The 24,176-nt window shown below is 40.1% G+C and overlaps 1 protein-coding gene across 3 annotated transcripts in view; it reads right to left on the bottom strand.

Annotated features, from left to right (window-relative positions):
• The window catches only part of LOC137951600 (uncharacterized), a 56,375-nt gene that overhangs the window by 480 nt on the left and 31,719 nt on the right, over positions 1-24,176 (bottom strand). Inside the window, exons 20-31 of one of the 3 annotated variants that reach the window (XM_068798374.1) lie at positions 20,248-20,319; positions 19,628-19,699; positions 18,923-18,987; positions 18,718-18,820; positions 18,431-18,562; positions 18,177-18,320; positions 13,009-13,116; positions 12,883-12,933; positions 12,732-12,809; positions 12,517-12,630; positions 761-957; positions 287-356 (exon numbers count right to left, since the gene is read on the bottom strand). In XM_068798374.1, coding sequence (XP_068654475.1) covers positions 287-356; positions 761-957; positions 12,517-12,630; positions 12,732-12,809; positions 12,883-12,933; positions 13,009-13,116; positions 18,177-18,320; positions 18,431-18,562; positions 18,718-18,820; positions 18,923-18,987; positions 19,628-19,699; positions 20,248-20,319 — 1,206 coding nt within the window. Of the gene's footprint in view, positions 1-286; positions 357-760; positions 958-12,516; positions 12,631-12,731; positions 12,844-12,882; positions 12,934-13,008; positions 13,117-18,176; positions 18,321-18,430; positions 18,563-18,717; positions 18,821-18,922; positions 18,988-19,627; positions 19,700-20,247; positions 20,320-24,176 lie in introns of those variants that run through there. The other 2 variants (XM_068798383.1, XM_068798387.1) reach the window with 2 other exon arrangements.

Raw genomic sequence — 24,176 nt, 5'->3', positions numbered from 1 at the left:
CTGAGGATATATAGAGACCAGTAACTAATTAGTTTCCAAGTTTAATGAATTCCAACCGCAAGAAAGGTTCAAGCCACAGGGAGATAACAAAGCTTTGCCGGACAAAATTACTACGACCACCATCACAAAACAAAAATGATATCAACTCATTCATTTTCTTCTTTTTTTATTTTAAAATTAATTTTCTAACACTGAAACTCATCAGTTTGTAAAGCTCCAATAAAACAGGTATTCCATCATTTCTTCTTTCTTTCTTGTAATAGCTTTAAGAGTGTAAAAAATGTACCTGATAGAGACTCTGCTCACAGAGGATTAAAGAAAGCAGGGCATCTGCCGCAGAAGCAACAAGGTCATTGCTGAAACCAAAGAAAAACATATCTAGTTACCATTCAGCCACGTAAAAGTAATGCCTCCTATTCTGCATACTTTACTAGGGAAAATTATCGTTCAGCAAGAAGTTCAGATTGAGCTATCCATCTAATGCTTCGAAGTTAAACTAGGACTTTTACACAATGATAAACTATGTATTGGCAGCACAATTGAGAGCCTGGATCATGTCATAAGACATCCTTTCGCTTTTTCTTTTTAAGATCGAGAGAAACCAAGAGAAGCCAAAACACCTATATAAATATACTAGACCATACATTATAGACATAGTATGGTCCCAAGTGACTGTCAAAATGAAAAAAAACAAAAAAAAACTGAGCAAACGTGCAAAACTGCTTCAACCAAATAGTGATAAAGCAAGAACTTTCCGAACCTGTAATCTTCAAAGAGGAGTAAATAAAGGAGACTCTGAAGGAAACGGCTCAGAATTCCTTCCTGAAATTTTCCCTTTGGATCATTGCCACCATCTGCATGTGTTCCTAATCCTTCCTTGCCAGCACTTCTCTCCTTATAATGATAGGAAGCAAGTGCCTTCAGTGCACCAAGGCAATTACTGACAACTTCAGTGTCCTGTAGCATAAAGTTCAATTTCAGCATTAGGTTCTTTTTGCCTCTCGGCTTAAAAAGAGACCAACTGTAAACTGCTCCGGAGAATTCCAAGTCTTTGTAACTTCATGACAAATTGTTTTTCTACAAGTTTTTGTACAGCTATCAGACCTATTAATTCTATTGTCAATGAAAAAAACCCACAGAGGTTGAAATCAGGAAAAATCCCATAGTTATTAGTTGAAAAAAAATTAATTTAACTCTGGCTAGTCATTTTGGGAAAAACCTCGACCAAACTTTTAAAACAATATCAAAGTATGGTGTTTATAATTTTGAGCCTCAGTCGTGACTTCTTTAGTTTTTACCTCATTTAAGTCCGTGTCTCATACCTATTGTGAATTTCTTTAGGCTGGGCATAAGGGTGAGTATTAATGGAATAATTCCACATTTATTAAAGCTAGGGAAAACCATGTAGCTGTAAGTAAGGAAAAGACCTCTTAGCGTTGGTTAGTCATTTGGGATGGGCCTGGACCCAACTTTAACACTAATTGTTAACTTTTTTAAATGATAAGAATGTCGTTAAAGTATAAAAGAAGAACTACAACAAATCAAATGCAAAAAACAAACAGCCAAAAGAAAACCATCTCATAAAAAGATATAACAACTCAAAAATGAAAAACAACACAGTCAAGAAACATCAAATAGGTAAGACTCTCACAACAAGATGCAGCGAAGAAAACCCGAAACACCAATGAGTTAGCCGCACTCCGCAATGTATAAATCCACTAGAGTCCACTAGGTATGAATTGCCAAAATGGAACTATTAGACAACCCATTGAAGAGCAATATCGTCTTTACGCACTTACTGTAATATCTAGCAGCTCTGTTATCTTATCCCATGTGTTTAGTTTTGTCTCTAGTCCTATTTTAATGTAATTTGAACAAGTATGTAAGGAGATACAAGGGTCTAAGTGGTTTCTTAAGTGATAGGGACATTTCTGTAAGTACTAAGACTTATTATAAAAGAGCTGGGGGTCAAGCTTGGCCCCCAAGGAGAGTCTGTCTAGAAATCTCATTTTCCACACCTCTTTCTCCTCTTTTCTTTCTCTCAGTTTCTCTCTCAAACTCTTAAATTTCACACTTTTCATGGTATCAGAGCAAAAGATATTGGTTAGAAGGCTTATTTTTCTGCAATTTTCCCCATTGAAGCCTACGACTTCCTAGAGAAGTGAGTTTTTGAAATCTGCCTTGATTGGTTGGTAAAAATCTGAACTTTTGTGTTTCTTTATTGTCATAACCCTAGGGTTGATGGCTTCAACTACCATTTGAGTAGTTTTGAGACTATTTATTGTCCCATCACGTAAAGCCTCCATCTTAACATCCATAGCACACTTCCACTAAGGAGGCAAGATAGTATCTTGCACCGAAGAAGGAAGGGTACAAGAGGACAAAGACATAGCAAATTGTTTGTACCGAATGGACAATGAATCAAAGGTAACATAATGAGATAGTCGATGTCTAGTGGACATATGTATACCCTTACAAAGAGCAATAAGAAGATCTAAATCAGTTACCTCAGGAGTTGTAGACAAAGAGGAACATGGAATAGGAGAGACAGATAGACAGAACCTTGGCTGGTGTCTGAATAGTTTTCTGTTGTCGATATACATGTAAGGACTTTGGTGGCTGGTCAGGAACATCTTCTACAAGAGTAGGAGCAACTATACCTATATCTAAAAGAGATAGAGGTGACTCCTTGTCGGAGACAGAGAAGAAAGGAACATCTTCAAAGAATGTCATATCAGCAAATAAAAATGTCTTTCTATTAAATGGGTAAAAACATTTGTATTATTTTTGTGTATACGAGAATAACCAAGAAAACATACTTGAATGCACAAGGAGACACTTTATCGGTAGAGGAACCAAACACATAAGAAAAACAGACACGTCCAAAAGTACGAGGACAAAAGGAAAACAAAGTAGCCATTGGATTCAATATTTGGAGGCGAATTTTGCCTCCAAGTACTGAAGAAAGCATCTTATCTATACGAAAATAAGCAGTAAGCACAACATCGCTCCAATACAACTTGGGAACATACATATGAATTAGCATAGAATGTGCAACTTCTAAAAGATGACGATTTTTTCACTTGGCCACTCCATTTTATTGTGCAGTGAAAAATACACGAAGACTGATGAATTATCTCATGATTAAAAGATGTCAAACTTCTTATTCATAAATTCTAATCCATTATCGGTACCAAAAATACGAAGAGATACATCAAACTAGGTTTTTATTCCATTACAAAAAAATTTAACGACATTGAACACTTCAGATTTCTCCCAGAAAAGATACGCCCAAGAAGTATGATTAAAGTCATCAATAAAATAAACAAAATACTTATATTCAAAAACACTAGAAACAAGCTAAGGTCCCCATACATCGGAATGAACTACCTCGAATGAACTACAACTTTTTGTTTGACTCAAAGAGAATGTAGTCCGATGATATTTACCCAATTGATACGACTCATACTGAAATGATAAACTTGATGGCAATGTAGAAAATAGTTTTTTTTTTTTTTATAAAGATATATTATATTAACAATAGAAAAATTACAAAGGAAGAAGGAGCAAATCCCTAACAACAAGAGATTGAAAGGATGCTCCCTTCTTGGCAAGCACATCTGCTGCCGAATTTGCAGATCTCGGAATGTGAGACCAAATACAAGAAAGTAGTGAGGTAATATCTAAGATATCCCGAAAGATGTCCCAATGCCGCCACGGCAAAAGGGAAGCATGCTTGCACCATCCAATGACCACCTTGGAATCCCCTTCAATGTGAATTGGACCACTGCAGTTGTCTCTGAACATGCGGAGCTCATTAAAGAGGCCATATAGCTCCGTTGACGTTGAATCGGAGATGCCTAACGGGCCAACATAAGAGAAACACTGATTGCCAGATGGATCCGAAATAACTCCCCCAAAACCAGCGATCCCCAAATTGCCAAGAGAAGAGCCATCAAAATTCAACTTTAGGTAACCAACCTCAGGGGGAGTCCACTCCTTCATTACTTGAACCTTGGTCCCAAAGTGCATTTTGCCATATTGCTCCAACTATCACGGATAGAAGTGCCCTTGAAAGAGCAAAAGGACTTCTTAGTCAGAAGCCAAGTGGAGATTTGCCCCGTCACCCTTTCCGCTACTCTTACCTCAGATTCACTTTTAGCATCGAAACGCCTTCGGTTACGTTCATTCCAAAGCCCCCAGGACATGAAACTGGCACAGGCGGAGATCATCACTTTACCGAGACCAGGAAGGGGATAGCCAATGATCGACTTGATGAAAGAGATCAGATCAGCAAATATACATAATTGCAATCCCAACTTGCATAGGACAGAGGTCCACACATTCCATGAGAACTGGCACTGTAGCAGAGTATGGTTGGTGGATTCGGCCTCAACGTTGCAAAAAGGACATAGTGGGTCTATAGATGGGTGGCCCCTTCTTCTAAAGACAATCTGCCGTGAGAATCTTACTTTGGCAAGCGCTCCACATGAAGAATTTTATCTTTGGAGGAGCACAGAGACGCCAAACGAAGTAGATATCATGCTCCCTTTGCGTTGAATCTCAACCATTAATGTATCTATATGTGAATAAAACTGAGAATTTGCCGCTTTTGTCAGGCCACCAAATGAGCTTGTCTGCATTTGAAGGTCTCATTCTGACAGAATTCAAAGAATCCAATAAATAGCTTGTTTCCAAGGCCTCCGTATCAGAAAGACCCCTTCAGGGATGTAAGCTCAAACCACCCCCCCACAAGAGCATCGGCTACTGATATCTCCCTTTGTGTGGAGAGAAGGAATAGATTCCTAAAAGAGTTCCACAAAGGTTCCTGCCCTGTCCACCAATCATCCTAGAATTTAAGAGATCTTCCGCTTCCAACAAAGAATCTACTAGCTGAGGAAAATTTCTGAAGAAGCGAGTAAAGAGATCTCCATATTGAGGATAGCCCTCTCCGATTTCCACCGGACATCCACCATGAAGAATTCCAACCCAACTTGACATGAACCATATCTTCCAAAGGTTAGAAGAATTTGTGTTGAACTTCCATATCCATTTAAGGAGCAAAGCTTTGTTCATTTCCTTTGATTACCGAATCCCCAAACCACCCAATCTCTTACGCAGACATACTTCATCCCATCTGACCAGGTGGTATTTAAAAAAATCACTTGATCCCCTCCAGAGAAACCTTCTTTTCATTTTATCCATGGCTTTGCATACAGAAGAGGGGCAAGGTATAAAAGACAAAGCATAGTTTGGGATGCCTGCAATACAAGACTTAAGGAGGATTAGTCTACCCGCTTTGCTGAGGAGACACCCCTTCCAAGTTGCTAACCGAGACTCAATCTTTTCGACCACCGGGTTCCAAAAACTTTGGGAAATACGCCCATGGAAGAGGGAGAGGCCAAGATACGTTGTTGGAATAGTAGATGAACAACCAAATAAATTTGCCATCTCTGCAAGAATCTCTCGGCCCACATTAAATCCTATGAGAGAGGTTTTCCCCCAATTAACTTTCTGCCTAGATGCTATTTCAAAAAGCCCCAATATTGCTTTGATCCTCCTGGCACTATTCATATCCCCGATTCCAAATATAATAGTATCACCTGCATACTGCGGTATAGGAATATTAAAAGTCTGTTGGGGACTAGTGGGGGGGGGGGGGGGGGGGGGAGCCATCCAAGATCAACTGCCGAATAAAACATAGCAGAGAGGAATTCTACTACTATGTTGAATAAGAGCGGAGAGAGAGGGTCACCTTGTCTGATCCCCCTGGTTCCTTTAAAATACCCACAGACCGAACCATTGAGGATGAGGGAGTAGGATGCCGAGCCCACACAACTTCTGATCCAAAATCGCTATTTTTCTCCAAAACCCATTTTTTCCAGTCTCATCAAGCAAGATCCAGTTAACTCTGTCAAAAGCTTTTCAAGATCAAGCTTAAGGGCGATTCTCGGGTCCTTGTTACGCCGGAAGTGGTCCATAAGCTTGTGCGCTGCCATTGTGGAATCTAAAATTTCTCTCCCCTTAAGGAAAGTGCCTTGCCCTTTGTGGATAACGATAGGGAGCAATACCTTTAAACGGTGGGCCAGGATTCTCGCGATAATTTTGTATGCACTCATTAAACGGCGAGCCAGGATTCTCAACATTTGCTTTCTTTGGAACTAAAGTGATAAATGATGCACCAATGTTGTGGAAGGTGATGTCATTTCTGAAGAAGCCATGGATCATTGCAATGATATCTTCCTTGAGACGCAACCAAATTTTTTTCAAAAAATCTCCATTAAAACCATCAAGGCCAAGGGCCCTATCGCTCTCCATACCCAAGATGGCCCGCTCAATTTCTTCCGAAGAGAAAGGATACCCAGAGAGAAGCGACCCTCAATGAAATTAATAGAGTCAAAATTTGCCGAGTCCCAGACTACAAATACACCTCTGGAGTGACCAATACCATTAACTGCAACCCGCGGGCAAGGCCAAAGCTCCTTGGCAATGGCATTTGTCATCTCTTGACATTTTGTTTCTTGGAAGATAACTATATAAGGCTTGAATTGAGAAAGGAAGCTTGATATCATGTCGCGCTTCCGGACAGCACCAATCCCTCTGACATTCCAAGATAGGAAAATCATTTGCTACCTCGGTTTTGGACTCCCGACGCGGTATTGTCCCTAGGCAACTGACCTTTATAAACAACGCCCATAAGGCGCGCCAAACGCATCATGTGTTGTCATGTCTCGTCGTCATATTTATGACGCTCCACTTGGAGTTTCTCTTCAAGACGAATTGCTCTATCATTTGGAGGTGGGGGAGGTTGAGCAATGTTCTTTCTCTCAAGAAGATGAAGAGATTTTCTCTAAGGTAAATCATTTTCCAGATGCCTTCTTCTTCTTTGATATGTAGCCAGAACAGGGGGAGAGACTGGGTGTAGAGGAGGGGATTTTTCTGAGTCTGGAAGGTCTGGATGTCTGGGCTCCATGTGAGTGCGCGGGGGTGGGGTGGGATCCGTCGGCCTTTCTATTCTCGTAGGGAGGGGGTCTTGCTCAACAGGAGTAAGATGAAAGCTTGAGTCAGTGAGAGCAGCTCCTGGCATGTGTTCATTCCATTCCCCGAAAGAGACAGAGTTTGAGGGGAAGAGAACTCTATTCTCATGAGAACTCCTTGTGTTCTTGGTGCTCGAGGTGTCAGACCCCGCTCGAGAGGATTGTTGGGTCCTCGAGATGAAGTGCATGCAAGGTGCTTGGTTCGAGGTTCAGATTAAACCTCTCCTTTTGACTATTTGTGTTCCCAAGGTCAACAACATGCTTGTGACTCCCAAATAGTCTCAAAACCTGCGGATTGGTCTCTTGATACGAGGGAGAAATAGTGGAAGGGCATTTATGGAAGAGAGGGTTGGACAAAAGATTCGTGAGTGGTCTGGGGAAAGATGAAAAAAAGGAAGCGGACGCAAGGGAAAGTGTATTTTCAGGGTTTGAAAAAACTGAAGGGGCAGACATTTCTGACAAAGGGACAGGCCGAGACATCTGACGAAATTTGCAAGTTTTGAGCCGAAGTATGAGAGGAGTCAGTATTGGAGTTCGGCAGAGAGGAGGTGGGGTCTGACTCATTCTCTTTTTGGGAACCAGGGTTTAAATTTGAAATTGGGGTGGACTCGATTACCAAGACAAGATCAGATCTCGTGATACACATATGGCTCTTCAAATTTGAATTTTGAAAAATTTTGACCGGAGATCGAGCGTATTTCGCATTGGAGACCGAGAGAGACAAGCTGTGTGGGGAGTCTGACACAACCATCTTTTTCGTTTTGGGAATTCGAGATTGGCTTAAAGACTTCTGACACGAAACCCGTTTTTCCAGATTGGAAATCCGGGATTAATTTAAAATCTTTTGACAAGGGAGCATCGTAACTCAGGATCAAGATGATTATCGAAAAACTTTCCAATGAGTTCAAAATCGAGTTTGAGTTTGAGTCAAAACTCGGGAGTGATGTGGACTCACCTGAGTGAGAGGGATCCTGTTGGGTGCCCACTGAGTTGACTCGTCTGGGAGTCATACAGGTTGTGAACTCACGGGTGCTGCTTCTCTTTCGCGTCCGGCGACACTCCCCGAAGGACACCTCTATCCACACAAACTCATCACCGAAAACCAATTTCAGAAAGCAAGGCTCTATCCAGCGGGAGTTTGGGTCTACAAAAGCCGTCGCAACGTTGAGCTTTGATCCCTCCGACTTGGTGTCCGACCACTATATCAGGTTTCCGAAGGTGTTGAAAATTTGGTTGAGCACTTCATTCGTTCATAGTTCAATCGGGAGACCTCGGATCGAAACCCATTGGCCGAGAGGTTGGCACACCGAGGTCACTTCCCACTTCGACACAGATATATCATCTTCTTGCAGCCATTTCTTATTTTTCAGAATTTCTTCTGCCTCCTCCCTCGCTTTGGGAAGAACCAGCCATTTCCGGGGTTCTATCCACGCTATTTTGGGCTGAAGCTTGAAGGAATCGCCGAACCATTGATTGAGATTTGTGCTATTCCAGCGCTTAGAGAAAGTCTCCACGATTAAGCCAGCGCTGAGCTTTAATTTCCCATTTTCGAAAGTGTCGGGAGGCAAGTTTATGGTCGGGGTCTGGGCAGAAGGGTGGGACATTTTTCGGGGAGGGGGGCATGATGGTGGTCCCCCTTCTCTGGATTATCTTGAGCTCTCTAATCCCCTTTTTCGAAACACGGAAAGGGAGAAAGAGACCTCCCCGATTCGGATTTCATGGAGTCTCGGTGCACTTCCAGGTGTCTCCATCTTCGAAGCATCAAGCAAAATCTGAGACAGAGGCCAAGGGGATTGAGATGAAAGAACTTCTTCGCCCATTCCGCATCATGATTCGGATTACCTTAGCACTTCGCCCTTGCTTTAGGGTCAGTGAGATCTCAGACTCGTCGTAAATCCATGATGAGTCTCCCACTTTACGATTTCCTTTCCTCACCGCAGATCTTCCTTTCGCCGTGCTCCAAGGACCATCATCCTCCGCGCCGGCAGTTTGCCACGGTCCTCATGCCTCCGATGAGTCCCTATAGCAAGAGTCTCCACTTCGTCGACTATTCCAGGGAAGGGATGTCGGTGGGCATCCTTCTCCTGCTCCCCTGTTGCCAAGGAGAGCAACAGGGGGAGTCCAACATCAAGCGCCGACATCGCCTCATCATGCTCAACAGGTCATTGTATCTTGCAATGCAGAAAAATAGTTGAACCAACTTCGTTGAAAAAAGATGTCTTAACCATAAATGCCACTAGAAGGGTGAAACTGCAACAACTAGAATAGATGGAATTTGTTGCGGTGAGCCTTATAGGTGATAAAGTCCTCTATCACAGGTAAAACCAATCACCCTCTTTGTTTTGAGATCTTAAAACACACAATGAGTAGAATAAAAAGTCATTGAGTAATTCATAGACTTTGTGAGTTGACTAACTAACAACAAATTAAGAGGGAACATAAGAACAAATAATACAAATTTAAGTGATAAGAATGAGGTACTTTGAATATTACCTACTCCATGAACAAGAGAGACAAAGCTATTAGAAAGGCTAACATGTTTAACAACAGAAGACTCTCACTGAAATTAGTAATAAGGATGCCTTGTCTGACATATGGGACAAAGCACTTGAGTTAATAACCAAAGAAGACATAGTAAGGCAGACATACCTGAACTAGCAAGAGTAGTTGTAGGAAGTGTTAACTGAGTTATAGATGCCAAGGAAGAGGACGCTGATGACAATTGTGCAATGCACACTAATGGTAGTATACCCACTGCTCGACTTGAAGATGGCTCAATGTTGTCCTGAATAGAAGATGTTAAGGAATAATCCCACATGGATTAGTGAGATAAAAGATCTCAAGTTTATTAGTTGACAAAAGAGGTTTCCTAAGTGGCTAGTCATTTTGGGATGGTATCAGAGCAACCACTCAGTATGTGGGCATTCTACCCAAATTATCCACGTGCCTACACATGAGGGGGAGTGTTAAGAAATAGTCCCACATGGATGAGTGAGATAAAAGATCTTGAGTTTATTAGTTTAGGTGTAGGCCCTCTTTTGTGGCTCTACAAGTAGATAGTTTTTAGGTGCAGGCCCACATATGAGTACTTGCTCTAATACCAACAACTTCCTCATTGCCTGCAGATTCTGTTGTCTCTGATTTAGACCTGCCTATTATTAGTCTACAAAAAGGTAAACGGTCTTGTACTTCTCATCCGATATCCAAATATGTGTCACTTGATTTTTCTGTCCCCATCCTTCAAGTCCTTGGCTAGTCATTTTAAGATAAAGCCTTGGACCCCATGTAACTTGGTATCAGAGCAACCACTCAATATGTGGGAATTCCACCCAAATTATCCACGTGCCTACACATGAGGGGAGTGCTAAGGAATAGTCCCACATGAATTAGTGAGATAAAAGATCTTGAGTTTATTAGTCAGTAGAAGAGGTTTCCTAAGTGGCTAGTCATTTTGGGATGGGCCTTGGACCCAACTTAAGAGAAGAGTTAGCCCATGCGGGCTTATCAAACTTGTTTCAACACTTATCTGAAAAATGATTTGTGCATCCACAATGAACACGCTTTCTATCAGCTTTACCATTACTTCAAACTCTCCCTCTACTTGAGCCATCACGGCCTCGTACAAATTCAGATCGTCTGTGACTATTAAGTGCAATTGCATCAACATCTTTAACTTCTTTATTATCCTTGGCTGTAACTGCTATCTCTGAACTCATAACTATGTTAATGTCTTTAGAGAGAGATGGGATGTCATCTGAGGCAAGCAACTGAGCCCTAACTATCTAAAAAATTAGCAACATGTATCTGCCCCTGTCGTTTCTGAAGCTCCTTTTCATCTATGGTAAAAGGGTGAAAAATACTAATTTCCTGCAAGATACTTTGTAGCTCACTGTAGTAATCAGTATTTCGTTCTTTCACCTCTGCTAAGACTGAACAATTTAGCATATAACTCATACACCGTAGACAAATTGTTTTCCTGTGCATATAAAGCTTCCATAGACATCAACATTTCCTTTGTTGTCTCACAGTTCACGATCTGACTCAATTTAGAATCCATACTATTGAGGAACCAAGTCATGACCTGGCTATACTCAACTTCCTAATCATTTGTAATAGGAATTAGTGAATCATCTCTAATGAATTTTAACTTGCCGCTTGACCTCAAGATAGATACTTACCGACTTAAACCAATTGAGAAAATTCTGACCATTCAACTTTTTTGTAGTGATCAGAATTAGTATCTTTCCCTTCTGAATTTCCAAATTCTCTTGTGAGACTGATTCTCTCACCAGAATCAGTCATAAATAATAAATAACAGCCAAAAAAAAAAAAAAAAATCAGTTACCACAGATTGATGCCTACGCAGTCTATGTGGGCCCCACCCAACAATTAGTGCTTTGATTAGAAAGTCAAATTTCATCCAGTAAAGTGCATAACACGTTAAACAAGAGTAATATTTCAGCTTTAAACCACCAAAAAATTCAAGAAATTGGCTGACACCAGACTCCCTAAAGATGATGCATGCATCAGGCAAAGGGTTAGTATCCTATGTAGATTGCAGATGGGATAATCCCAAGTCAAAACCCTCTTGGACACTATTTAGACATAGAACGGCTCAATTGGCAGCAAGAACCATAAACCCTAGGGTTATGGCATAGAAAGAAACAAGAAAAATCAAACCTTAACTCTCAGTTAGTAGCAAATCCTGAAATCCCCTTCTCTGAAGAGTTGCAGTATTCAAAAAGGGAAGAAAGAATGCCACACAGGCTCGAAATCAAACCCTACTGCTTTGATACCAAGAAAGAAATCAAAAAGAGGAGAATAATGAAGAGAGAAGAAGAAAAGAAGATGAGAAGAGAGACTGGAACAGAGCGTTGAGTAGGCTGTCGTTAGGTCTGTACACAACCCCTAATGCTTCTTATTAACTTGAGTGGTTTGAGGTATAATTATAGAATTAACCCTCTTGAACATAACTCCATATGACTTCCTAAACATACCTATAAACAACATAAAAATTGAACCATAGACTCATCACAACATTCTAAACATGGCAACACTCTCACCGAAGTATATAAACAATATAAATGACTAAACTACCCTTACACTAAATTTAGTATATATCTTCTAACAAAGAACACTTATCTTTGTGGAACTATTCCCACGAACAAAATATATGAATACTAGAAAATGACCTAAGAGGTAGCTCACAACTTCTACCCTCAAGAAAGTATTATTCGGCCAACCACTTTACCATTTTATTCCAGCATTTTTTCTTCAATTTGATCCACTTTCCGCAATTAGAAGTACTAAGATGTCACACATTCACCTTCACATTCATATAAGTCTCCAAATATAATAAGACAAAGTGTTATTGCTAATCGTACAAATGTTTCAATTGACTATTAGTCCTAGAAGTCTCTCTTTTTTTTTTTCTTTTTTTTGAGGGTGGATGGGGAGAAGGGGAGGGAAGAAAACATACCTGATGACGAATGCCAAAGTCAAGGGTTCCAATAAAATGTGCAAAAGCTTCAGGACTCAGCTGCGCAACCTTTTCAGGATAAACCTCTAGCATATGGCACAGCAATGCGAAGTACTGAAAAATACAAAAATACAAAAACACAATATAAACATCTCTTTGCAAATAACAGCAAAACTCTGTTTTCTTGAATATTGATCTAAAGAAAAAAGACTTACATCACGACAGAGTTTGGGATACTTTAAAAGTTCCAAAGATATCAAAGGGGTGAGTATGTGCAGACCCAGATAGACAATCTGCATGGCAATGCTTTGAGTCCTTGGAAATATTCTGGAGAAAGAAAACAGCTAAATAAATAATTTAGTGTACCTGACTTATATCTGTCTTCTCTGACTCTTCAGAATCTGAAGAGAAGTCAATCTGCATGTTTCTTAGGTCCCTTAGTATTTTGTCAATACAAGCTTACTCTATAAAGAAGACAAGCAAGTATGATACCAGATCCTTTGAGCAAAGATTCGTGAGAAGCTGAAGCAGTGCCCTTAAATCCTTGTACTTCTCTGTATTTTCCTCGCTCAGCAAGCTGCTTGAGAGACTCAATGAGATCTGAAAAGAAAAAGCGCAGCTTGTTGAAAGATTTCAAAACCTGGGAGAAAAGATTGTCTACTCATGACCTCCAATAAGGATTATGTGCAGCAAACAATGGCCTAGCCCAATTGCCCATGAGCACTGGATTGGGCCTTTTGGGGGTTCCTCCGGTGAGCTTTGGTTTAAGTCAGACCAGGGGTATGCAATGTAAATAAATAAAATCAACAATGACCCAATTCTTCATGGACTTTATTGAACTCAAGAGTTCACCAATATATGTTCTTTCAGACAGTTCAGAGAGACAGGATTACCAAGTTTGGACTTCAAATGCCCATAGAAGCTTATAAAATTTATGATTCCAAGGGACACTAAATCTGTTACTTAAGGTTAACCTGAGTCTAAGAACTTCAAATGTCTGCAGTCCCTAAAGATTTTTTCATTCCCTTCTCACTTTGGAAATGCTCATACCAATGGCATCTAATCCTTTTGGAGGGCTTTAACAGAGAAAGTATTTAATGGGGTCTCTAATCTTATTTCTAGGTTAAAAATTATCAATGGTCACTGTTTACTGTCATATTTGCCTGATTTCAATTCTCTTTCTGATGTTGATGATAGGAACAGTTTTCACCGTTAAAGAAAGTAACTCTGGTGATAGCTTTCATGGTCGCTGGAACTTACCCAGTCACAATTTGCAAGCGGGCAGACGTTTGGAGAACCACTGTCATAGACAGGATTCAGGTTAAGATCAGAGAAGACTAAGGTCGGTCAGAGCAACAGAAGATGGAAATGTATGAGGTAGAACGTAAAACAGGAATGAACAGCAACAATCATTTTCTTTTTGCCATGGGGCATTTGGGTTTTCAATGACATTAGTAAATTTGATGCATCACAAGCGATTAAGATCATTGAGAAGGAAATGGATAGGAAAAGATTTGTAAGAATTCCTGTTTTACTAATTCACAACTTCACTTCTAGCTTTGCTGATATGTCAAAGTATTTTTTCCTGGAGTCATTGGCAATCAATATGGACAAGGCATTCTCTCTTTCATACTCGTATAGAACTGTGGGCCAAAACACATATGTTGAAGAATCTGTAGAAAAGGTATTTTGGTCATTTACCATGGTTGTATATCCCTCATAGGACAGCAGTAAGCTTATCTTTATGTTAGAGTTATATGTTCAAACTTTCGTTTCATTCTGAGGTGCAATTAAGGAGATGTAAGGGTCTAAGTGTAGAGGGGAATATTAATCACTTTGTATGTTTTTTCATGAGTGAGTAAATAAATGAATTGAGGGTCGATCCCTAACCCTAACGACTGCTGCTCTATTCAACACAGCCTCTCAACTTCTTCTCTTCTACTTTTCCTTCTCTTTCCTCCTCTGTTTCTCCTTAATTTTCATATTTTACATGGTATTAGAGCATAACATCTAATTGTTGGAAATTTTTAACGGGATTCTTCCTCTCCTCAAGTCTGTGAACTCTTTAGGAAGGAGTTTCCAGCATTGCTACTGATTGAAGTTAGTTAGACCTTTTTCCCTTTCTTTGTGACATAACCCTAGGGCTGAAGGCTTGTACTGTCAATTGAACAATTTTTTTGTGCCCCTAGAGGATTGTTTTGGTGTTTGTTGCTATGACGATGGCTAATTCAAGTGAAGTGACTATATCAGCCAAAGAGACAGGTAATGTAGAGGGTAAAGATACCATTGTCATATCTGATTCTACGTCAGCTGAGCTTCATGGCCTCCTCAACGGGCTCCGTGTTTTCAAAGACAAGTGCAGCAGTCCCCTTCATATTGAAGGGGACTCGAAGGTGGTCATTGGATGGTGTGAGTGTGCATCCTCTCCCCCATGGCATCATTAGGACATCTTTCAGGAGATTCTAGAAATTACCTCAATTTTATCTTGTATTTGGTCTCACATTCCGAGATCCGCAAATTCGGCAGTAAATATGTTTACCAAATAGAGAGCTACCCTACAATCGCTTGTTGTCAGGGATCTGCTCCCTCCTCTTTTGTAATTTCTCTTGTTAATATAAATACATCTTTATCAAAAAAAAAAATTATTGTAATCACGACAAAGAAATAGAATGGACAGAATTATCTGGGCTGGTCCAAATTTGTCTGGATTTATCTACAGGCAAGACTGTGGGCTAAGTGGAAGACAAAATACTTAAGAGGTGATCCTCCTAACCCGATGACTGATACTGGGAGGCAGATGATAATCAAGTCATGACATAATTATAAAATAGTATGGAGTCAAATTATAGGAAGCAAGTGATGAATTATGAGACTTCAAAAAAAATCTAGAAGTCACTAGAAGCTCTCTATAACCAAAAGAGCAACTTGTCTCAGATGTATAAATTCCATACGAGGTTCTTTGGCTTAAAGAGAAGAGATCTATCAATTATTAATTATTTTAGTGAGTTACAGAGTGTTTTACAGGAGATAGAGACTTATTATCCCTTCACCTCTAAGAATATTAAGTTTTGAGCGCAATAGGGGCAACTCCATGTGGCTAAATTTCTTAATAGTTTGGGCCGTGAATATGATGCAGTTCATAACCATCCTTGCAAATGATACTATGTCTACACTCAATAAAGCATGTAATAGAGTAATGAGTGGAGTAGTAGTAGTTCCACAAGATAGCAAGGATAACAAGGGGATAGAAACACTACTCTCAATATGCAGGTAGTTAAGGGTCACTCAAAGACACCTCGTGGACGTGGTTAAGGTGGACGAGCTAGTGGACCCCAACTCGCTTCCAGACACATCAACACCCTTGTACACATTTCCTTCTCTACGACCACCACCACCACTACTATCATTTCCACGTCCTCGACCTTCCCCTCGTCCTCTAGATGACTCAAACCAAATGAAAGTGGAGGACAAGTCAAGAACAGAAGTATTTGAGTTTTTAATTTCTCAACTCCATTTTGACATTAAGACACTTTCTGCTCTCATAACCCCATTATAAGCCTTCTCAAGGGTAGGAACATCATCATCAGCCAACATCTACGCCTGCAAAGCATCATAATTTGGCCCAAGGCCATCCAGAAATCATTGCAACCTGAATCTGACCCTCCTTCCTAAGTTCAATAGGATCAGTGGTGAAAGGATGAAAAACTAGTATCTTGTTAGACTCCTCTCATCTCTGTGCTATATCAGTTTTATCACCCTTACTCATGCTAAAGAACATACAACTCATATGCCCATGATACTTTCTTGGGCAACAGTAGATTCAAGTGTTTTCCGTATTGCCTTGGTAGTGACACAACTCATTACCTGATGACACACATGCAGCAACAAACTATTTAGCAGCCAAGTATAAACTTGATTATCTTCAGCCTCCCAATCCTCAATCAAAGGTGAAGTGAGGATCATCATGGATATATTTTGCCATCCTTTTAGAAATCAAAAACTTTCAGACAGACACCAATTCTAATAATTACATCCATTCAATTTTACAGTTCTAATTTGTGGTGCTATAATTCTTGGACCCTGTAGAATCTAATTCTTAGTAGGGGTAACAACCTCTCCTGAATCAGCCATCAACACATCCAATAACTGGAATTATAGTAGCAGAAATGCTATAACATAGAAGCCCCACGAACACAAGATAACACCTGCTCACAAAAGAGAAAACTTGATCTGTGCACACACTTATGGACCCCATACAAATGCATACACTTTGGGTTTAGCAAATACTGAATTCCAGCACCCAATAGAGCCTAAAGACATTATCAATTACTTTCAACAAGAAGCAATCTGTAACTCCAATACATAAACATGTTTGCTCAAGCACAATTGTACACTAGGATAGGTGACGCAGGCACAGATCTCTTGAAGACCTTTAATTGATTATCCAGCCCTAAAAGGGTCACAACCACACAAATTAACTGCTTTGTGATGGAGCACAAGTCAATGACCCTTAGGTTACAGCACAAATAAAGGAAAAAGCACTATCCTTTAAGGTCAATCAGCAGAAAAGATCTGAAAGAACCTGGAGAGAGATCAAATGCCTGAAAGAGAGAGGACAACCTTAAACCCCTCCTTTATAGATCTAAAAGCTCTGGTACCATGTAAAATTATAAGCTTGAGAAAAGATATGAGAACAAAGGGAAGAAAGAAGAAGAAGAGAGGAGAAAGCCACGAGAGAGCAGCCTGTTCGTTAGGGGAAAGTCGACCTCTTTCATTAACTCACATAAAATATTACATGAGTAGTCCAAAAATACCCCTCACTCCTACATATCTCATAACTCTATAGTAAGAAAACGTGCACCAAACTGAATCTAATGGACTCATAAAGACCTCTAAACTATGAGGGTACCATATACAAAGTAAAATGCCAATATGCCCTTAGAAACATAACATAACAGAAAGGGTATCTTGGTTTTCTTTGTTTACTAACCGTAAGAGCAATTGACTTTTTTCTGCTGGCACTTGATATAGAATTTTTTATTTTTTTTGAGAAGAAAGTGTGAATGTATTACTAAAAGAAAGAACATTACAAACCTTACATGCTAGAAAGAAATTTCCTCCACAACAAGATGTTGGAGGGAAACACCTTTTTTTCTGCTGGCACTTGATATAGAATTAACGAAGATATAGATTAATGAAGAGAGATAACTATGGAGATAAGATAGAACAGAACAGAACAGATGATGAAGGTTCCCATGGCCAACCCCAAGATACTTAGAACAAGGCTCATATAATGAAAATGATTGTAATCATGACACTTGCTTTTTGAAAAGGTAACCACGAACACTTCGATAACTGAAACCAGAAAAGAACTAAGCAAAATCACTTTGGACTATCCTATCAACTCAGGAAGAGTAGTTTCAATTGGCATTTTCTAGTGCAATGAAGACCTTGAAAACACCCGTGATTATGTTCAATGTGAAGGCTCACAAATCTAGGAAAGTAAGAAATCAATGTTAAATGAGCAGAAAAGGACAAAGATAAATGCACTCACAGGTAACTGAAAATAGAATAGGCAAGTGGAACAGGTCGTACTGACAACTGCAACTTTATGCCTACATAAATCCATCAAAAGATGCTCAAAATGAATGGAACCTCACCTTGCCAATATTGTGTGAGGAATAGATTTGAAGTAACTGCATGCAAAATCCAACCAAAGTTGCAGTGTCCTTCGACTCCAAATATACTATTTGCCCATCAACCCAGTCAACCACAAACTTAAGTAACTTGTACACAACTGCAGACTAGAAAGCATTTATAAGGATCAATATCAATATCAGAACATTTGGCCCAAACTGGTGTAAAAAGATATATAAAATCACAGATAAGAAAGAGATAGAAGCACAATTACTACCTGATTTTTGTAAACTTCCAAAAGCGTCAAAAGAGGATTCATAACAGCTACTCCTATGTCAAATATTGCCTTCTGATTACGAGGCTGAGTGGCTCTAACTGCTCCCCTTAAACGCTCTAATAAACAGCTGACCTGCAGAATAGCATAACTTTGGCATTATCATTTATTACTAATGTTCTTTCTTTTAAATGGAATAGACTGGCTGTCAGAATTTGAAGTAACAAATTGCCTTTCAAAAAAATTATTATTTGTAAGTAACAAAACATGAATATATTATCTGTTCTAACCAAAAGGATAGTCTCAGGTAGTTGTGCGACAGCTTTCAGATCATTCTTGACAGACACATCTACAAGGTAAGCAGCCATTGGTCCCATGAGATCTCTCACATACCTGTCATAAACTCACACGTGTAATGAAATTACTTCTTACACAGATTAAACTGTCAACGCAAATAATCAGATGTTCCAGACAGTGTTAAAACAGAAAACTCACTGATTTGCAGCTTCAGAGTTTTTAATTCGAGAAGCCAAATGGCAGAGTGATTCTGCAATTGAACGCTGCAGCAAAAAAAAAAAAAAAAAAAAAAAAAAGCCCTGTCAGTTTAATTAGGACAAGAGTAAAGCAGAAGTACATTTCGATTCTAAAGTCAGAGAGTACAAAAAGCAAGCAGGTGCAAGTGGACCCATTTATTTGCTTGGCTCAAGAAGACACCTCAATGAATTTACATTAGATGCAAGTAGCTAGGGTAATAAGAGATAAAAAGTAATCATTGAAATTTATGTTGTTCTACACATTGCTTTTATCAGTTGATTAAGGTCAGTTTACATTCTCTTTTGCATATCATAAATTATATAAGTGGCAGCATTCTGAATAGAGAACGGAACTTTTTTTTTTTTGAAACCTTCCCCAGACATCTTGTTTTACTTTCGAAATGCAAGCTTTGGCATATTCAAGTGCATGATCCTTACTACTCAATCAATAAAGTTCTCCGAGAAAGTCCTGACCATTTGTGAACAACTAGATTAGCACTCATGGAGACCAGGAGAAAGCAAAAGCAACCATCTTGTCTCACATGTACTTATTTTCTTTTTTGACAAGAAATGATTATACAATGACCTCATTCAGTGTAAAATTCCTCAAAGGCAAGGCTCTATCTAGCACTTCTTTAAGTAAAGCAAAGGTGGCAATAGTGCTTACTTGCAAGGGCCCAGCAAGTGAGAACAGGATCCTTTCATTTGCAAAAGCATTTGCAAAGTTGCGCCAAGAGTCCTACATATATCACCCCCAAAAAGTAAAACATTTACAAAGTAAACTTTGAAGAGATCTGATTAATTATCAAAGGAAGTAATGTGAAACAAGAAAAGCAGAATATCGGAAAACACCAATTTCCTATGTGATATGTTTGCTACATAGGATACTTGGAATAAAAGTAACACAAGGGAAGATAAATCGAGAATGATTGGCAGAGCTCCAGCATGCTTTATGCTTAGCAAAAAACTCAAACCATTTCAACCAATTGGAGTAGCTTACATGTCACAACTTGCACTGAAATGTAAGTTAATCACTAAAAATAAGGTACCACGAGAAGACAACAGGTACCCAAAAATGCTGTTTGATATATGCAAGAAAAAGAAACCACTCAAAAACCAACATCTTCGCATGCACAAGACACTACTTCGTACATCTCAAGTTACTATATCAGATTTTCTCAAAACCTGCTTTCTTGCATCAACGGATACAATAGTACCTCTTTTACAAATTTCAAGTAAACATGCTAACATCATTCACAACATAGAAAGACATAAACTAGGTCTCACCAATGAAATGAGGGTAGCACAAATATTTTTGCGTCTAACAAGTGCAGGCAGCAGCTGGTAGCAAGTCATCGCCTGAAAAAAGGAGAATCATGCAACCAATTACGAAAAAGTTCACAAACTGATTTAATCAATTCAAATTCAATAGGCCACTCAGAGAAGTATTTTACGAAATTAGACAGATGGTATATAATAATCAATTTACCTACTGAGGAATTCCAAGACAAATTCTTGAAAAGCCTCGCTTATATCATACCAGCAATGTGAACACAAACAAGGAACCGAGACGTCGAGTAGCTAAGGTTCAATATATATTGAAATTTTTGAAACAGTTAAAAGCTAGAGCAAAGAGTCACATAACTATTAGGAGTTTTCTCCCATGTTATAAAAGCTCTTCCATTACATGATACTAAAGTGCACTTTAGTCAGACATAATTTCTAAAAGCCAATGCTCCTACTTAAAACAAGTCACAAACTCATTCTTTGAGCTCTGCTCTCAGATTTATGAAACATGAAACCATAGAATTTGGTATATGTTAATGAGAATTGTTTCAAAAAGATAAGTTTTAGGAAAATTTGTGGTTTATAAGATTTGAGCAATACACCTCCAAAATGGCTAGTCATTTTAGCAATGGCAGTCGGGTGAGAGGCAGGGGGCCTGGTCCAGCCCATTAAGAAACCATACGCAGAGGAAACTGAGAAACATCCACTATCATCAGGGAGCCAATCATTCGGTCAGCCACCTCAGCGCGAAGCATAATACTGCCAAGTCCATCAATCAAGTTGCAAATGGTAATGGTCTCCTCATCAATGAGGTCGCGCCTCAAACGAAGATCCTAGGAGCCGTTTACCCAAGCATTTGCAATAGAGAGATCACGACAAGTGGTAAGTTGGAGAAGCGGGGGGGAAGAACATGACAAGAGGACCATCACCTGACAACCAGTCGGTCGAAAAACAAAGGCCGGATACATCACCAAAAAAGTAGCGGATGGCATTGCGGAAGGTGGGGAGGAGATGAAACATGACCTTCCAAATGGGGGAGAGGTGGCAACTGCTACCATCGGTAATCCATTTATCCCCAAGACGCCGAAGCTTGGAGGCCACCATCGGTTTCCAAGATGCAGCCAAGGAGGAGTTTAAGTTTCCAGAACCACTTAAGCGAAAGGACAGATCCCATCTCCTTGGTACGTCTGATCCCCAGACCGCCCAAGGACTTCGGCATACAAACATTGTCCCAACTGACGAGATGATGGTGAAAATCATTACTGATAACACGCCACAGAAATCGTCTCTTGATCAAGTCAATGCACCGGCAAACAGAGGCGAGACAAGGCAGGAACGAGAGGAAATAGTTGGGTATACCAGCCAGACAAGAGTTGAGGAGAGTCAATCTGCCACCTACCCTTCCAAGTGGATAGCCGATGCTCAAGCCTTTCAATAATCGGGGCCCATAATCCCATCCAGGGTCTACAGTCAATAAGAGGAAGATCGAGGTAGGAGGATGGGGGAGACGCAATTGAGCAACCCAAAGTATCCGCCATGAGTTGGAGGGGAGGGTCAATATGGAAACCCATAATAGTTGTCTTTCTCCAATTAACCTTCTGACCAGAAGTGATCTCAAATAAGCCTAGGAGGGCTTTAATATTGCGGATTTGATCAAGCGTGTTGGTACCAAAGCAGATGGTGTCATCAGCAAACTGTAGCAGAGGAATATCAAAGCAACTCTGGTCAGAGACAGTGTCGAGCTAGCCAAGGCAACGGCCAGAGTAAAACATAGAGGACAAGTACTCCACAACGATATTGAAGAGCAACAAGGAGAGAGAATCTCCTTGCCGAATGTCACGGGAGCTATGGAAAAAGCCACAAATAATGTCGTTGAGAAGCAAAGAGTAAGTGGTTGAAGAGATACAACTGTGGATCCAAAATCTCCATTTGTCCCCAAAGCTCATGCGGAGAAGAATATCATCATGAAGAGACCAGCTCACACGGTCGAAGGCCTTTTCAAGGTCAAGCTTGAGGACAAACCGGGGGAGGCCCAACTTGACGAAGTGATCAATAATCTCATGAGTGGCCATGGCGGAGTCGAGGATATCTCGGCCTCAGATAAAAGCACTTTGACCGCGATGGATGATGGTGGGAAGAACAACCTTAAGACGGCGAGCCAGGACGCGAGCAATGATCTTGTAAGGACTAGAGACAAGATTGATCGGCCTAAAATCATGGAGGTGTTCAACATTGACTTTATTGAGCACCAAAGCAATGAGGGAGGCACCAATACTTTTAAAATGATACCACCATCATAGAAGTTGCAAACCATAAAGATAACATATGTCCTCAAGGTAGGCAAACAAATTCTATAGAATTCCACATTGTACCCGTCGGGGCCCGGTGCCTTATCTCGCGGGAGGCCCAAAACAGCATCTTCAACTTCCAGATCCGAAAAAGGTTACTCAATGAAGCCGCCAAGGCAGGAGAGATCGAGGCTAAGCGAAGGCTAGACAGACGAGGGTGGTGGTGGTAGTCTTCCCTGTAAAGATCTAAGAAAAAACTAAGAAGAGCATCAGTAATAGAGGCCCTGTCCGAGATAACTTCATTGTCGAAGGACAAAGAAGTGACTCGGTTAGTCCTCCAGCAAGCCGAAGCGATAGCATGAAAGAACTTTGTGTTGGTGTGGCCCTCAGCTAGCCACTTAAAGCAGGCTTGTTGCTTCCATTGCACACGTTCAATGTGAAGAATAGATTGAAGACTATTTTGAAGAGAGATGTGACTAGAGAATTCAGCATAAGTAAGGCACCTATGCTCCTCAATCAGGTCAAGGCCAGCAATCTGAGACGAGAGTGAGAACTTATGAAAAGTGGCAGAGAGGTGACATTCCGAGGACTACAACAACACAAAATACGCCAAGTGGGATCAACTAGAGGAAATGAATCTCCTACAACTAAACCGGATTGAAAAACCCCATCAAGAACTAACTGATCTACCATAGAATTGGCAATTCCTAGGGTTATGCAACCAAGATTTTTGATAATGAATAGAAATGCCACTATTGATCATGGCTGAATGATCCCCGATCACTGAAAGACCTGAAAAAACTCCTGAAATTTTCTAAAACCACAGAGCTCAGCCTCAAAGAGTTACAATGCCCAAAAGGAGCAAAAAATACGAGGACCACGTTACCCAAATAATTTAGAAAAACCCTCTTGAGGGGCCTGGATTCCCTCTTGACTACCATTGAAGTTTACCCTGACAAGGGAAATTCTATTAAGATCTCGACACATACTTGGATAGGGATAAAGAGACACATCTCTTCAATGATGCTTTTCAAGATGAAATGGGTGAGACCCTTGCCACCTACCACGGCTCCTTGAGCTGTCTAGATTCAAGTGAAGTTGAGCCTTGCTTACGGACTTGCAAGTTTATAGTCAACGTTTGAACGACAAAAGATTAGCAGTTGAGACCGATTTGACTTTCGTTACTGAATGGTGTTCAACTCAAGACAAGGGCCCCTAGCATTTTAATCATCTCTTTTTCTTTTTGGAATGCTAACTTTTTATCCATAAATTTTGAAAAACAACAAAAGGTTGGGGAGAGGGGAGCCCTCAAACCCCAAAAGAAACACTAGATCCTGTCACACCAAACTTTGCACAACTATCGATAACTTGATTGCTGATGGATAGACATGATACCGAACAACAGAAAATCTAGAACACAATAATGTTATCTCATCATAATAATGTCGAGGGTGCCAAGCAAGAGTAGCAGCACTAGAACACTAGGAAATAACTGCAAATAAATCCCCTTCCACTCGGACAAGAATAACGCTGAACGTAAAGCTAGACACCCTGAAGCAAAGCTCTAATTTCAATTACATGGTCCAAGAGGGTCAAAAAAAGTATATTGAACAACACAAAAATGTTTTTTTAACAAATCCT

The sequence above is a fragment of the Aristolochia californica genome, unplaced genomic scaffold (assembly GCF_029961685.1).
Source record: "Aristolochia californica isolate CCGP_79_NKW_82.1479 unplaced genomic scaffold, dmAriCali1.0.hap1 SCAF_1, whole genome shotgun sequence".
NCBI lineage: Eukaryota > Viridiplantae > Streptophyta > Magnoliopsida > Piperales > Aristolochiaceae > Aristolochia > Aristolochia californica.
The sequence above is the reverse complement of the archived record's forward strand: the minus strand, read 5'-3'. Positions and strand labels throughout refer to the sequence as shown.